The sequence below is a fragment of the Orcinus orca genome, chromosome 5 (assembly GCF_937001465.1).
Source record: "Orcinus orca chromosome 5, mOrcOrc1.1, whole genome shotgun sequence".
NCBI lineage: Eukaryota > Metazoa > Chordata > Mammalia > Artiodactyla > Delphinidae > Orcinus > Orcinus orca.
Window position 1 is genome coordinate 4,832,854 of NC_064563.1, and position 14,152 is coordinate 4,847,005.

The 14,152-nt window shown below is 43.2% G+C and overlaps 1 protein-coding gene across 11 annotated transcripts in view; it reads left to right on the forward strand.

The window, feature by feature from the left end:
- The window catches only part of THRB (thyroid hormone receptor beta), a 392,184-nt gene that overhangs the window by 337,003 nt on the left and 41,029 nt on the right, over nucleotides 1–14,152 (forward strand). The window contains exon 1 of one of the 11 annotated variants that reach the window (XM_012533804.3): nucleotides 10,194–10,536. The exons of the other annotated variants lie outside the window; for them this stretch is intronic. Within the exon in view, the coding sequence (XP_012389258.1) occupies nucleotides 10,209–10,536 (328 nt within the window). The 5' untranslated portion in view covers nucleotides 10,194–10,208. Of the gene's footprint in view, nucleotides 1–10,193; nucleotides 10,537–14,152 lie in introns of those variants that run through there. 11 annotated transcript variants of the gene reach the window in all.

A 14,152-nucleotide genomic window follows, 5' to 3' on the forward strand; every position in this document is an offset into this window, starting at 1 on the left:
GATTTTGGAGTCTATTTTTTCTTCTTTGTGGAACTTCAAAGGACTGTTTTCTTTAACTCATTCATCCTTGTAGATTGGCCTGTTTCATCTAGTAAAAAGCTGCTGTAACTGGGCAGGTGGTGTCTTTGGCACAAATGTGTTGGGCAACCATTCCATCTGCATGAAACAAAACATACAACCACCAAACCTAAGACGTGGAAAGAGTGTCCAAGTCAAGAAAGCCACCAGGACTGCCTTAATGAGAGCCTCTATCTCCTTGGGAATCTCCCAGTTCAGTCACCCGGGGCTGTTTCCGTCAGCTTGCGCCCCAAGGGTGTCTGGTTCCCCCATCAATGTTCTCATCGGAGCCGTCTCTTTTCCACTGCACCAGGTCAGAATCCATTCCCTTTGTGCTACGAAACCACGTTGCCACTTTTTCAAGCACATTTTTGTAAAAGCAAATTCTGCTTGGTGACGGAGTGTGCCCAAGAGCCCCCCCTCTCCTTAGTATCCTTCAGTAGAGGCCCCCCCAGGTTAGAACTATGGAAAAGTTTTGATTAATTATTAAAGGAGAAAAATTAGAAAGGAATTCAGAGCACAAGAAGTTTTAAAAGAGAAGGGCTTTGAGTTCTCTTCCTCAAATGCCAAAGCAGACTCCATCCCAAAGCCCAAAGGCTTGTCGTGGCCCCTGAGGATTTGCACTTCACGGGTCCATCCAGCTTCGTCTGGCCAATAGTTTTCTTCTTCGGTAGAAACAAAAGAAAAAGACACTCGCCCTTGGCGGTTTCCCAGGCTCCTCCTCTCTGTCTTTGGTCTGTAATCTGAGCAAAAACGCCATTCTTCCAGGTGACACATCCATACTAACAACGTTATCTCCTGCTTATCTTCAACAGAACAGACTTCGGTGTTTCTCAAAGTATATTTCAAGGGACACTGGTAACTAGCATTACACGATACACAGGGTTCTAGTATTGGGTGTGTTCAGGAAATGCTGAGTTATACAGAGTCATAACAGAGTTCAACCATTTTCTTTGCTGAATCTCCAAGAGAAGGATATACGATTTCCCAAACTCACTTGACCACAGAACCTCTTTGAACTGCTTTTTCTTCAAGGCATCTCTTGGAACTGATATTTTGGACCACTTTGGGAACACCATCTGCATGTTAATCCAGCAGCCACAGTTTTCATTTAATAAGGATCACAGAAGTACGGTAACCAAGGGGAGAGTGATTCACGCCAATGAACACGTCTAGAACCGAGGAAGGAAAAAGTTCCAAAATGGTTAGTTTGACATGATCCTATCGACTCAAGGTCTTATATAATGGAGTAGAAGTTCTGAGGAGGGAGAGTCAATGCCCAGGCCTGGGTCAAATCCCCCTAATTCCCTCCCTCCCTCCAAGGCAGTTCTTTTAAGCCTAAAGCACTAGAGTCGGTTGGGAAACTAAAGGCCCCAGCTGGCGTAGGAGGCCTGATACATGCAAAGCAGCAGTGGGTTCTGGTCCCAATAACTACTGCCTACTGTGTGACAAGTCACTTTCTCCTTCTGGGACTTCGTTTCCTCAAAAGTCAAATAAAATACACATGGAAATACAAAGCTCAGAAGTTCTAGCTGCAGTTTCCTAGGATCCTGTATAATCCTCTGTATAAGCCTCCATCATTTCCCAGCTGTCTTGGGGAGGGGCGGGGGGCATTTGAAGATAGAGTGGTCCCAAAGTGCCCAGAGCTTGCCCTGCTCTCATCTCTGGAGTTGAACTAATTTGGAATCTTTTTTCAAGAGAAACAAGTCAGGGAACTCCCTGGTGGTCCAGCGGTTGGGACTCGGTGCTTTCACTGCTGGGGCCTGGGTTCGATCCCTGGTCGGGGAACTAAGATCCCACAAGCTGAGGGATGAGGCCGAAACAAAATAAAAGGAAAAATAAATAAATAAAAACGTAGAAAATTTTTTTTAATTAATAAAAAAACAATAATTTATTTGTTTAAAAAAAAAAAAAAGAGGGACAAGTCAGAAGATTCCACACACCAAAAGACGAACAGTGCACACTCAACAAGTTATTCCGCACCCCTTTCGTTTCCCCCCGCTAATATGTCCCCTAACATTTAGCTACGCTTTCAGCACTCAAATGAGACCTAGACGCTCCCCCCTCTTATATCTACAAAGGGATCTTTCCTCAATCTGAGTGGCTCCTTCAGCGGGCAGGCGATGTTTCTACCCGTTTTACAACCTCTCTTGGAGCAGAGATGTTTGGCAGTGATGACACCCATTCCTAATTCCAAACCTCCATGAAGGTAGGTTTCATAAACAGGTCTGTCTCTAGCGGCAAAACATAACAGAGCAAACTGGCTCAACGCGAGACAGACAGATGTCTCACTGGAAATTTCCAAGTCTAAGAGAGTCCATTTATTGCAACATGTCAACTTGTATCTTGTTTTTTTAAAAATGCACAGAGCTTTGGGTGCGCTGAGGGTCCTCCACCTTTTTTCTGAGAGGTTGAACAACTGCTGTCACATAGGTGATGAGTGGCAGGGGCCTTCTGCCTGTGATGGAGTCAAGAGGCCCCTGAAACGCAGAGAAAGTGATATGGAAGCTAAATCCTGAAGGACGAGAAGGGCCCTGACCTGGAGAGAGCCGAACGGGGAGGCATTTCAGACAGAGAAGAGCACGTGCAGTGAGTGCCCCTGAGTCACGCAAGAGCAGGGCTGCTCGAGGAGCGGCAGGCACGTTTGGGCTGAAGTCAAGTGTATGAGAGGAAGCCGGGGCGGGGAAGGGGTTGATGGCAGGTGGAGAAGGGACACCTTTTGGTGAAGAGTTGGAATTTTATTCTAAGTGCAGTGAAAAGCCACTGAAGATTTTAAGCAGGGAAGCGACATGATCGGGTGTGCTGTTTTTCAAACACAACTGGTTGCTGTATCAAGAAAGAATTACCGGGCTTCCCTTGTGGCGGAGTGGTTGAGAGTCCGCCTGCCGATGCAGGGGACACGGGTTCGTGCCCCGGGCCGGGAAGATCCCACATGCCGCGGAGCAGCTGGGCCCGTGAGCCGTGGCCACTGAGCCTGCGTGTCCAGAGCCTGTGCTCCGCAGCGGAAGAGGCCACAACAGTGAGAGGCCCGCGTACCACAAAAAAAAAAAAAAAAAGAAAGAATTACCACGGGGCAAGTCCCATTAGGAGGCCGTCTGGGGAGTCCAGTGAAGAGGTGGTGACAGCTTGGTCTAGGGCGATGGCAGTTGGGACAGGGAAGTGGTTGGATTAAAAATATATTTTGGAGGAAGAACCAATGAGCTTGCTAATGGATTGGCTGTAGGTAGGAAGGGAAAGTGAGGGTCCAGGAGGACTCCAAAGTTTTTGGCTAAAGCCCCCAGGTGGTGGTGGTCCTGAGATGGGAGAACCACAGGAGGAACTGGTGTTAGAAAGCATGGAGTTGGAGATGTCCACTTGTTGCAAAGATGAGTGTCAGTGGAACTGGTGTTAGAAAGCATGGAGTTGGAGATGTCCACTTGTTGCAAAGATGAGTGTCAGTGGACAGCAGGACATGATTCAGGACAAAAGATTTTAGAGAAGACATTTGGGCTAGAGATACACATTGGGACTGTCTTCCACATTTAACTATTATTCAAAAAGGACAAGAAAACAGACTCACAGACATAGAAAACAAACCTACGGCTACCAAAGGATGGGGAGGGATAAATTAGGAGTTTGGGGTTAACATATAACACACTACTGTATATAAAATACATAATCAACAAGAATCTACAGTATAGCACAGGGAACTATATTCAATATTTTGTAATAACCTATAAGGGAAAAGAATCTGGAAAAGGATACATCTGCATGTATAACTGAATCACTTTGTTGTACACCTGCAACTAACACAGCATTGTCAATCAACTATACTTCAATAAAAATTTTTAAATAAATAAACTTTTTAAAAATAAACTTATGAGACAGGATGAGATCACTTAGAGCAGAGACGGCAAACTTTCTCTGTAAAGTGCCACATACTAAATATTTTCAGCAGGCCACATGGTCTCGGTCACAAGGACTCCACTCTGCCATTGTAGCACGTAGTAGATTTAGAACCAGACAAGATGTAAACAAATGAGCATGGCTGGGTTCCAATAAAACTTTATTTACAAAACAGGTACAGGGCCATACTTGGCCTGCAGACCAAAGCTTACTGACTCCTGACCTAGTGAAAATGTAGACTGAGAAGAGAATATATTCCAAGACAGAGCTAAATATACTATGTATACATAATTACATCACTTACTACACCAGTCACTGTTCTAAGTGCTTTACTTATATTTAACTCACTTAATCTTTACAATAACCAATGAGGTGGGCACTGTTATTTCTGTCTTACAAATGAAAAAACTATGAGCTAAATAAAAAGTTGATTTCTCCTTCTTGAGGAAAAAAAAAACAAAAACCAAAACCAAGAGGTTAGCAGTTTAGGCTAGTGTGACAATCCTGTGGACCTCAGCACCCTAACCTCCTTCCAACTCATTCTTCTGCCAGCTCTAGAGTATGACTCTCATCCTCGTGGACCAAAATGGTGACTGGGGCTCCAGCCATCCCATATACATTGCAGGTAGCAGGAAGAAGTAACAAAGGAAAAGAAGCAAAAGGCATGCACCAGTTGTCAATTTAAATTGTCTTTTTAAGTTTCCTGGAATCTGCCTTACAATATTTCTTCTATTACATCTCATTGGCCAGAAGTTAGTCACACAGACACCCCCAGGTGCAAGGGAGACCGAGAAACAAGGGCCATGTGCCTGAATAACATTTAGAGGTTCTATTACTAAAGCAGAGGAAGAACAATCACTAGAGTAGACGCTAGAAGTCTCTCGTGTCTCTCCCTCCACTGCTGAAGTCCTACGTACTCTCCAAATGCCAGCTCACAGGTCACCCTTCTGCAAAGCCATCCCCAGCTCCCAAGGCAGAATCTTCCTGTGTTCCCATGTCATGGTCATCACAATTCCTTGGATTTAGTTCGTCCTGGTGGGTCTCCTTGACCCATTTCCTCTAATTGACCAGATGACTCAAGGGCAGTGAGGCCAGATTGATATATGGAAGGTAAACTTTGAAAAACAAAAGGAAATAGGCAGTGAAGCTGCAACGGAAGAAAAAGGAGTGTCTCAGGACGCCCTGGTATCTGGTGAGGGGCTGGGCGTGGACGCCCAGCAGAACAGTAGTTCTCCAAGTTCACTGCCTGTGAAATAACCTGGGGAACTTGAAAAAGTCTTCACACTCAGGTTCCACCCCCATATCGATTAAATCAGAATTTCTGGTGTTTTTAAAGTTTGTGGGTGATTCCAGTGTTCAGCCGTATTTGAGAATCAACACAGTTGAAAATAGAAGAAAAGAGAGAAACAATTCTCCTCCTTCAGAGACTTTGAGGGTTTGTTGTTTATCTACCAATTTCCCCAGCAAGATCGTTAGTCTTATCTTTTTAGGTTATTTCCTTCCCACCAAGGACAAAGGTGTATTTAGATAATAAATTATTATTGATGGAAGCACTTCTTTCTTTTTTTTAATTTATTTTATTTTATTTATTTCTATTTTTGGCTGCATTGGGTCTTCGTTGCTGCACGCAGGCGAGCTGGGGGCTACTCTTCTTTGAGGTGCGCAGGCTTCTTATTGTGGTGGCTTCTCTTGTTGCGGAGCACGGGCTCTAGGCACATGGGCTTCAGTAGTGGTGGCACATGGGCTCAGTAGTTGTGGCTCGTGGGCTCTAGAGCTCAGGCTCAGTAGTTGTGGCACACAGGCTTAGTTACTCTGTGGCACGTGGCATCTTCCGGGACCAGGGCTCGAACCCGTGTCCCATGCATTGGCAGGCAGATTCTTAACCACTGCGCCGCCAGGGAAGTCCAACTGAAGCACTTCTAATGAGAATTGTGAAAGCCCTCCTGAGTTTATTTCAGTTAGTTTGATGCTCTGTGGGTCAAATAACTCGTTAGCTTCTCTCTCAGTAACTAAATTAGGGTCATCAGCCAGAGATATAAGAAAACAGTCTTACTGAAACTCACCTCGTTTGTGACATATGATGTGTTTAAATTGCTTTATTGGTTTCACAAAGAAGCAGGCCAGATCATTCGTGAGTGGCCGCACTGGGATTGCCTCCGTCAGGGTGTGAGGGGCCGTATTTCAACTTGAACTTCATTTCCAGCTAACAATCATCAGAGTCTCACACGTTTACTCTTAAGAGTAACCCCACTTGGTACAAGAAGAGTGCATTTCAGAAAGTTTGGTTCTGTTTTTTCCAAAAGATAAAAGTGAGTGAGGAAGTGGGTTCTCTTAAACGTGTTTTGAAACTTTTTTCCTATTCAAAGATTTCTGGGAGAATTCAGGATTGTTTGAATTCAATCAAAATTCTCTTGACTCTCAGGGGTCTTCCAAATGTTTAGTGAAAACTGAGAGAGGAAAAAAGAGTTTTGCAGGAGTTGTTCTGTCTTTCTTCGCTGCAGTATGTAGATCCAGTTCTGGGACAGGAGAAAGCTCCGATTCTTCAAGCAATTTCGGAAAATTGTTTTGAAGTGTTCCTTTGTAATGAAATTTGAGATTCTGGCTTGAGTTGGTACTGTTACTGGTGGAAAGCAAAAAATGGCTTGGATTTGTGCCTGCAGTGAAACAGAAAGGGAGCCAGGAAATTCACTGGGCAAAACTGCAAAATTGGATGGAGGTGACACGCAGCATCTAACCAGAAAAAAGAGGCCTTGGAACATATGTGTTTGCCAGGAAAGAAAACTGCTTTATCGAAAGGTTAATTTTCAGATTAGTTTTGGGAAATTTGAGATAAATAAATGAGATCAGACAAAAAACATAAGGCCTGGATCCTTTTTCCTGGGGTTTTCAGAAAATAGTCATTGCTTCCAGTGAAATGTTTTGACATGTTCAGTAGGGAGAAAATGTTAATTGTAATGTTATGTGTATGTGTTCTTAAAAACACTTGCGAATAAATCTTTTATTTGTTTTAAGAGTAACCAGAGAGTAAAAACACTGTTAAAGTGTTAGCTGTGTTCTTCTTTCCTTATGGTAAATTTTATGCCTTCTAGGATGCTGCAGTTCGTCCTCAGGGTTCAAATGTACCAATGTGGAGACCATTCCTTTCCTTGTTTTATAGTTCAGTTGCAGTTTTTCGAGGAGTCTTATGACTAAACACCCACCCAGGGGTCTGCCTGGGTTTAGTCCCTCATCTTGTCTCATCTGTTGCTTGTTCTCTAATTCTTAACCTTCTTCCCTTGAATCCGTGGCTCCTTTATAAAATCATCAGCACTGACAGACTCACGACAATGGTCCACTTGACTCTGTGTGTTGAAAACACCTGCTATTAAGCTGCTTGGTGGCAGGGACCGTGACTGGCTTTGTGAATCGCCACCTCTGCTCCCACCACCTCCCTGCTTTGCACTGAACAGATGCCCTATAGATGTTTGTTGAATGGCTGTGATACCCTCCTTTCTCCGGTCCTATGTGCCTGCCCAGAATTGTATGTTGCAATTGACTGGAGCTTTGCGTCCAAAGCGGAGGTATCACTCTTGAATATTACAACATCACCTTGTCTGTGGTCCCTTAGGAAGGAAATACCAAGAGGTATTTCACAGGAACCCAAACGTACATGTTACCTCCCTAGGCCAACCCTGCCAACTAAGTCTCCAGAAGAAAGAGAAAGAACCTCCAGCTTCAAAGAAAGCAGCTTCCGGGACTTCCCTGGTGGTCCAGCGGTTAAGACTCCGCGCTTCCAATTCAGGGGGCCCAGGTTCGATCTGTGCACAGGGAGCTAGATCCCCCGTGCTACAACTAAGACCCGGCACAGTCAAATAAATAAATAAATAAATATATATATATATATATTTTTTAATTCCTTAATTAAAAAAGAAAGAAAAGAAAGCAGTGCCCACCCTTCCTGAATCATGATCTAGAACATACATGCTCACCATCATCTACATGGAGAAAACACCACTGGCCATCTTAGCAAGCTTTTAAGCTCTAACTTGGTATTTGTTCGCGTCTTATATGGTGATTCTCCTAGAAAATGCTTTTCCCTTTTGGATCACTATCTTTAAATGTCGAGTGCGTAAATACCACTTAAATCACAATTAAGCTCGAAGATCATCTCAAAAGCAGAATTGAATGGGAATAAAATGATGGTTGTACAATCTGAAAAAGGATGGATATATGTATATGTACAACTGAATCACTGTGCTGTACGCCTGAAACTAACACAACATTGTAAATCAACTATACTCCAATATAAAATAAAAATTAAATTAAAAAAAAGAGAGGTAGCATACTATAAACAAAAAAAAAAATGATAGTTGCACACAGTTTCCACAGACGACTGTTAAGAATGCTGTTACAGGGCTTCCCTGGTGGCGCAGTGGTTGACAGTCCGCCTGCCGATGCAGGGGATACGGGTTCGTGCCCCGGTCTGGGAGGATCCCACATGCCGCGGAGCGGCTGGGCCCGTGAGTCATGGCCGCTGAGCCTGCGCGTCCGGAGCCTGTGCTCCGCAATGGGAGAGGCCACAACAGTGAGAGGCCCACATACCGCAAAAAAAAAAAAAAAGAATGCTGTTACAGGGCTTCCCTGGTGGCGCAGTGGTTGAGAGTCCGCCTGCCGATGCAGGGGGCACGGGTTCGTGCCCCGGTCCGGGAAGATCCCACATGCTGTGGAGCTGCTGTGCCCGTGAGCCACGGCCGCTGAGCCTGCGCGTCCGGAGCCTGTGCTCCGCAACGGGAGAAAATAAACATAACATTGTAAATCAACTATACTCCAATATAAAATAAAAATTAAATTAAAAAAAGAGAGGTAGCATACTATAAACAAACAAAAAAAAAATGATAGTTGCACACAGTTTCCACAGACGACTGTTAAGAATGCTGTTACAGGGCTTCCCCGGTGGCGCAGTGGTTGAGAGTCCACCTGCCGATGCAGGGGGCACGGGTTCGTGCCCCGGTCCGGGAAGATCCCACATGCTGTGGAGCTGCTGTGCCTGTGAGCCACGGCCGCTGAGCCTGTGTGTCCGGAGCCTGTGCTCCGCAACGGGAGAAAATAAACATAACATTGTAAATCAACTATTCTTCAATAAAATAAATTAAAAAAAAATAATGCTGTTACATTCTTAACTAACACAACATTGTAAATCACCTATACTCCAATATAAAATAAAAATTAAATTTAAAAAAAGGGGAAAGAGGTAGCATACTCTAAAAAAAAAGACAGTTGCACACAGTTTCCACAGACGACCGTTAAGAATAGTGTTACCCACAATCAGAACAGGAACACTGCTCTCACAGAGGGGTGCTCTGCATTTAGGGTGTCGGCACACACTCCCCCCTCATGCACTTACAAACACAACCAAGACAGAGTGAACCAAGTGAAGTTGACTGGAGGTTTCATGTCGATTAGGCTAACGATGTAGAAAATCACCAGGAGCCAGAAGCAGAAGAGAACTTACAAGCACCAGCGATATTCTCAGACGTGGCCTCCGTGGCGTGTTTTCAAAACTCGTGGACCCTGTGTGTCATTAGGAAGATGGTTGGATCCTGCTTGAAAAGCCTGTCGGTAACATTCGACAACAGATGTACCCTCTGACGTTTGTGTGAACTAGATTAACGTTCTGGAGTCAGTCATCAGGCTCGTTACTACTGGATTTTCTCTGGTCCATGCTAATAGACTAGATTATTGATTTTCGGATTTTCTGTGTATCCAAGGATAGTCTCTAAGATGTCTTTATAATGTTTCATGCTTCAGTTGTCAACCAAAATGACATAACAGTGAGCAGTCATTTTCTAATCACGTTGAAAGAGGTTCAAAAACAGCAGATAAAATGGATCTTCCCAGCCTCGGAGCCACGGAAGCATCATCGCTGTCACTCCTCGGGCTGGGTGGAGGTCATCCCTACCTGCCTGCCATCTTCCCCAGGAATTAGCTGAATTCACAGCTGAAGACCTCTGATAGTCAGAAATCTGCTTTCCACTATGTGTGAATGGCAGGACAGCTCCAGAGACACCTCCACCTAAGTAGGATTTTAGCACATCAGGTGCTATTGCAAAGTACAGCAGGCTGGGTTGCCGTGTGGTGGGTGGTGTTTATTCATCTTCTCTTCTCCTTTCATGTGTATGGATGGACGATGCTCGCCGTATATGCCCAGCTCTCGGGGGGTATGGGCTGGGGATCTCATGCATAGTGTGTGTGTATATGTAAAGTAGAAACGGAACCCGGGCAACAAAATGAACTTCTGTGTGCAAGAACTCTATGAAGTACACCCAGCTGCCGGCAGCAACTGCTACATGCAGGCCACTGATTATTACGCGTATTTCAAAGACAGTCCAGGTTACAGTGGTTGCAACGCTCAGGCTGTGCCCAGTAACAACATATATATGGAACAGGCCTGGGCAGCGAATCAGCCTTATACCTGTAGTTACCCTGGAAACGTGCAGAAAAGCAAGGACTCTGACTTGGACATGGCCCTGAATCAATACAGCCAACCTGAATATTTCACCGAAGAAAAGCCTACTTTTTCTCAACTGCAGTCGCCATCGTACTCTCAGAAAAAAGGTAGGGACCATCTTACTTCCGTTTGATCCAAGTTTCCGTGTTTGTCTCTGGGGTGTTTGAAAGGGACACTTTGCATCCGCTTCGTCAAATCTTCGACTTCGAACGCTGAATGTCTGAAATTAAAAATAGCAGGAAAGAGAGGTTGCTAAGTGATCGAAAGGGGTCCTTGAACGACAGAGATTTCCGAGCACTTTTTTCTTCCTATATGAAAGCTGGATGGAGTTGGTTTTTGAGGCTGTGTGTATGTTACCTCTAAAACGTGGGTGCGCACGCGCGTGTGGATATATACTGCCCCTAGGGAATACCGTCAGCTTCTTTGCTAAAGAAAATACGTAAAGGCTTCCCCTTGGTGGACAGGCACTGCGGCATTTGAAGTGGGATCATTCTCCTCAGCTGAGGTTCAGATTTTAAAACTCATTTGACTTTTTCTTGGCACGTCATAGTAAAAGTTTATTTTAGGTAACGAGTAAAATAGTTCCGTGATTTTTTTTGACAGTACTCTAATGTTGATATGTTGGGATTTGTAGATGTTCTTTTTAATAGATTTACTTACCCATGTAAACTGTAAGGGATCTACTTGTAATCATAACAAGCTGTAAGAATATAAAACTCATAAAGAAACTGATACACTTTATCTTGCCATGGTGTCCCTAAAGTTGGACATGTCTGCAATCATGTCAAATGAACTCTGTACGAAACAAAGTGATATCGCCTTCAAAATATCCAATATTCAAACAAGTGCAAGGTCCACTTCTTTTAATAGACACTGTGGCTTTCCAATGCTGTTTAATTTTCTATCGGTAGAATCTGTCTCGTATTAGCAAAAACTAAAATAAAAGAGGCAAACTGGCAGTACTCAAGCAGCTGCCAGATAGAAATGCTTTTGAAAATAGCTTAAATTCTAGTGCAAATATCCCAGAAACTCCTTTTTTCTGTGAACAATCCACTGGATATTGCAGAGGAAACCACATGTACAGGTTTCCATAATTTGCAAGAATATAATGCCCTCTGATCTTCAAAGATGAATTTCTCTATGAAATTATCTTAAAACCTAATGTTGTTTATTTGATTGTGACTCCTATAAAAATTATCATTTGCTTTTCTTAATGCGACTCCACAATTAAAAGTAGCCTGTTCTGAAAACTATTAAAATTTTCAAGAACAAACTAAAACTAAAACCCCTTTTAGTTTCTACCATATGCTGTATTTGCATTTTCTGTGCTATTCCGTAACTTCCAGATATGAAATATGAAGGGAATTACAGCATAAAACATATTCAGAGTCGTTCATCTGATTTTCATTTAGCTTCACCTCCTCTTGAAAGGCATCAGAAGTTCTCGTTTATTATAAGGGACACCCTACTGCGAATGTTTGAGGTAGACTGTGTGCTTTCTGTTTCATTTAATATTGTACTTAAAAGTAATTTGTCTTTGGAAAGCAGTTAACACTGCCTCATTAGACATGCCTGAATAGGCCTTTCCTAATGTTGTAGGATCTCAAGAAAATATTGGCGTGTCTCTGTATTGGGGCATTCCACTATTCTTAAAAGTTCTTGCAAAACTTTACAGGCTTTTACTCTTTCTCCTTTTGTCTTTTCACCGTATTTTCTTCCACCTGTGCTGGAGAATATTTGCTTATAAAACGCTAAACCAGCGATTCTTTACTAATCAACTTGACTCATGAGCCAGAGGCTAAGACACATCGTATGCATATATTGATGTAATTTCTCAAAGCCATATGCCATTGAAAGGCCACTGCCACCTGCCAAACTCACTCAATCAGAGCAGGCAAATATTCTTAAATGCGCCATTATTTACTGTTACAAGTCTTTAAGTAAATCCCAGTAAAACTAAACCCAGCTGTCAACTGTCTCTTAGGACAAAAGGTCGGACCCAACGCGTTTATCCATATTGATCCATTATTGATTTTTGCTGTTGTTGGAGAACATCAGTAGTATCTCCTTAAGGCAAAATTAAGACAATAAACAGGTGTTCAGTGCGGCAGGCCTCATTATTCCAATTGGATTTTTATCTATTTTCATGAAATTCATAATTGCTTCGTCTGTGCTTGTCACTGTCACAACTCTAGACACTCTTCAATAATGCAGCTGTCTTAACTTTTTCATTATTTTTTTAAGGATGGCTTATTCTCTAGCCTTAAGTTGGAGTTTTCTAGTATGTAGAGAATGATCATCACCTTGTTAAAAAAGAAGTGTGTATTAAGTACACATAGATAAAGTAAAGGAAGGCTACAGAACCCAGTGACAAGACTGGTTATCTCGATAACAGTCTTCAGAATGATTTAGTTCTCTTTGTGTTGTTTTTCTATGTTTTTACATTTATAGCCAAGAGGAGAAAAAGTTCTCAGGCTCCTGAAGCTCTGAGAACCTGAATTAAGGAAGAGTCAGAATGCAGTTCATTGAATCAAACTTAGAATAAAACTTTAAGCAGGGGGGGGCAGTATAATTTTCACATTGAGAGGGGCTGAAATGCAGACTTGTGATGTCTGTCAAATTTTCCTAGAGTATACGAGAAAAGACATTTTTAGTTTTTAAAAGTTAGGGACAAATAAAAAGAACTCGACCAATCACTAAGAAGATACGAGCTCCTTATTGTTTAATCTTCCGAGTAACCTAGCCATGGTTTGTTAAGTTCAAATCAGCCAACACAGCCAGTTCCGCTCCACACTTTCTTCCTGGCCCCAGCTAGGGAGGAACAGGAGAGTAGCTTTAGAAATCAGACAGAGGGATAGAGAATTGGCAGCCAGGGTGCTGCGACTTCTCCTTCGTGGCAGAGGTTTCAGCAGAGCTATAAGTCGATATCTTTTTTTTTTTTTTTTTTTTGGCGGGGCTGCTGGCTGTTTCCACCAGAAATTCCAATTACTTTCCAAAGTCCCCAAAGAGCTTGAGTCTGGCCGCTCTGCGGGCAGCTTGGCCAATTCGCCTCTGGGTCTGTTTCAACAGAATCCTTCCTTGGAGTGTCTGTCCTGTGCAACCCTCCTCCACAGGATTCTCTGCTCAACATTCTCCGTACCATCTTTACAGGAATGGCATGTCCAAAAATGTAGCTAGTGTGTTTGTATCCAAGTTGGTTATCATGTCCAAGAGGGTAAGAATTTCCTGGGTTTGAGCCAGGATCAAAGAGATGGCGCGTGTTTGTCCTGTTCCGTTTGGGGTTTTGACTGCACGTGTCCTTGTTTTACAGCTGCATTCTTACTAGTGCAGAAAGAAATATTCATACCTGAAGCAGAAACTCCACATAGAGCTGTCCTTTCTGTATCTGTTTTCATTGCCCCTCTGCCTCCGGTCAGGAATCGAAGTCTTTTTTCACGTTCTGCAGCTCTGTTGACTGTATGTGAATAATTGTGTAGACATGAGAAATGGATTAGAAACAAGAGTTAAGCCCCAAAGAAATACGATCTCTAATTAGAATTTCCTTAGCCTCTTTTAAAGTTAAAGAAGGATTGCTATACAGTACATTTGGGGATAGGGCGGTTCCACGGGCTGCCCTGAAAAAAATGTTACAGGAGAAACAAGTACCCTTAAACCCCAGAATCAACGCTCAGTCCAGTGAGAGACAGGCAGAAAAGGAGAGCAAAAAAGGGAAGATTCATGAGT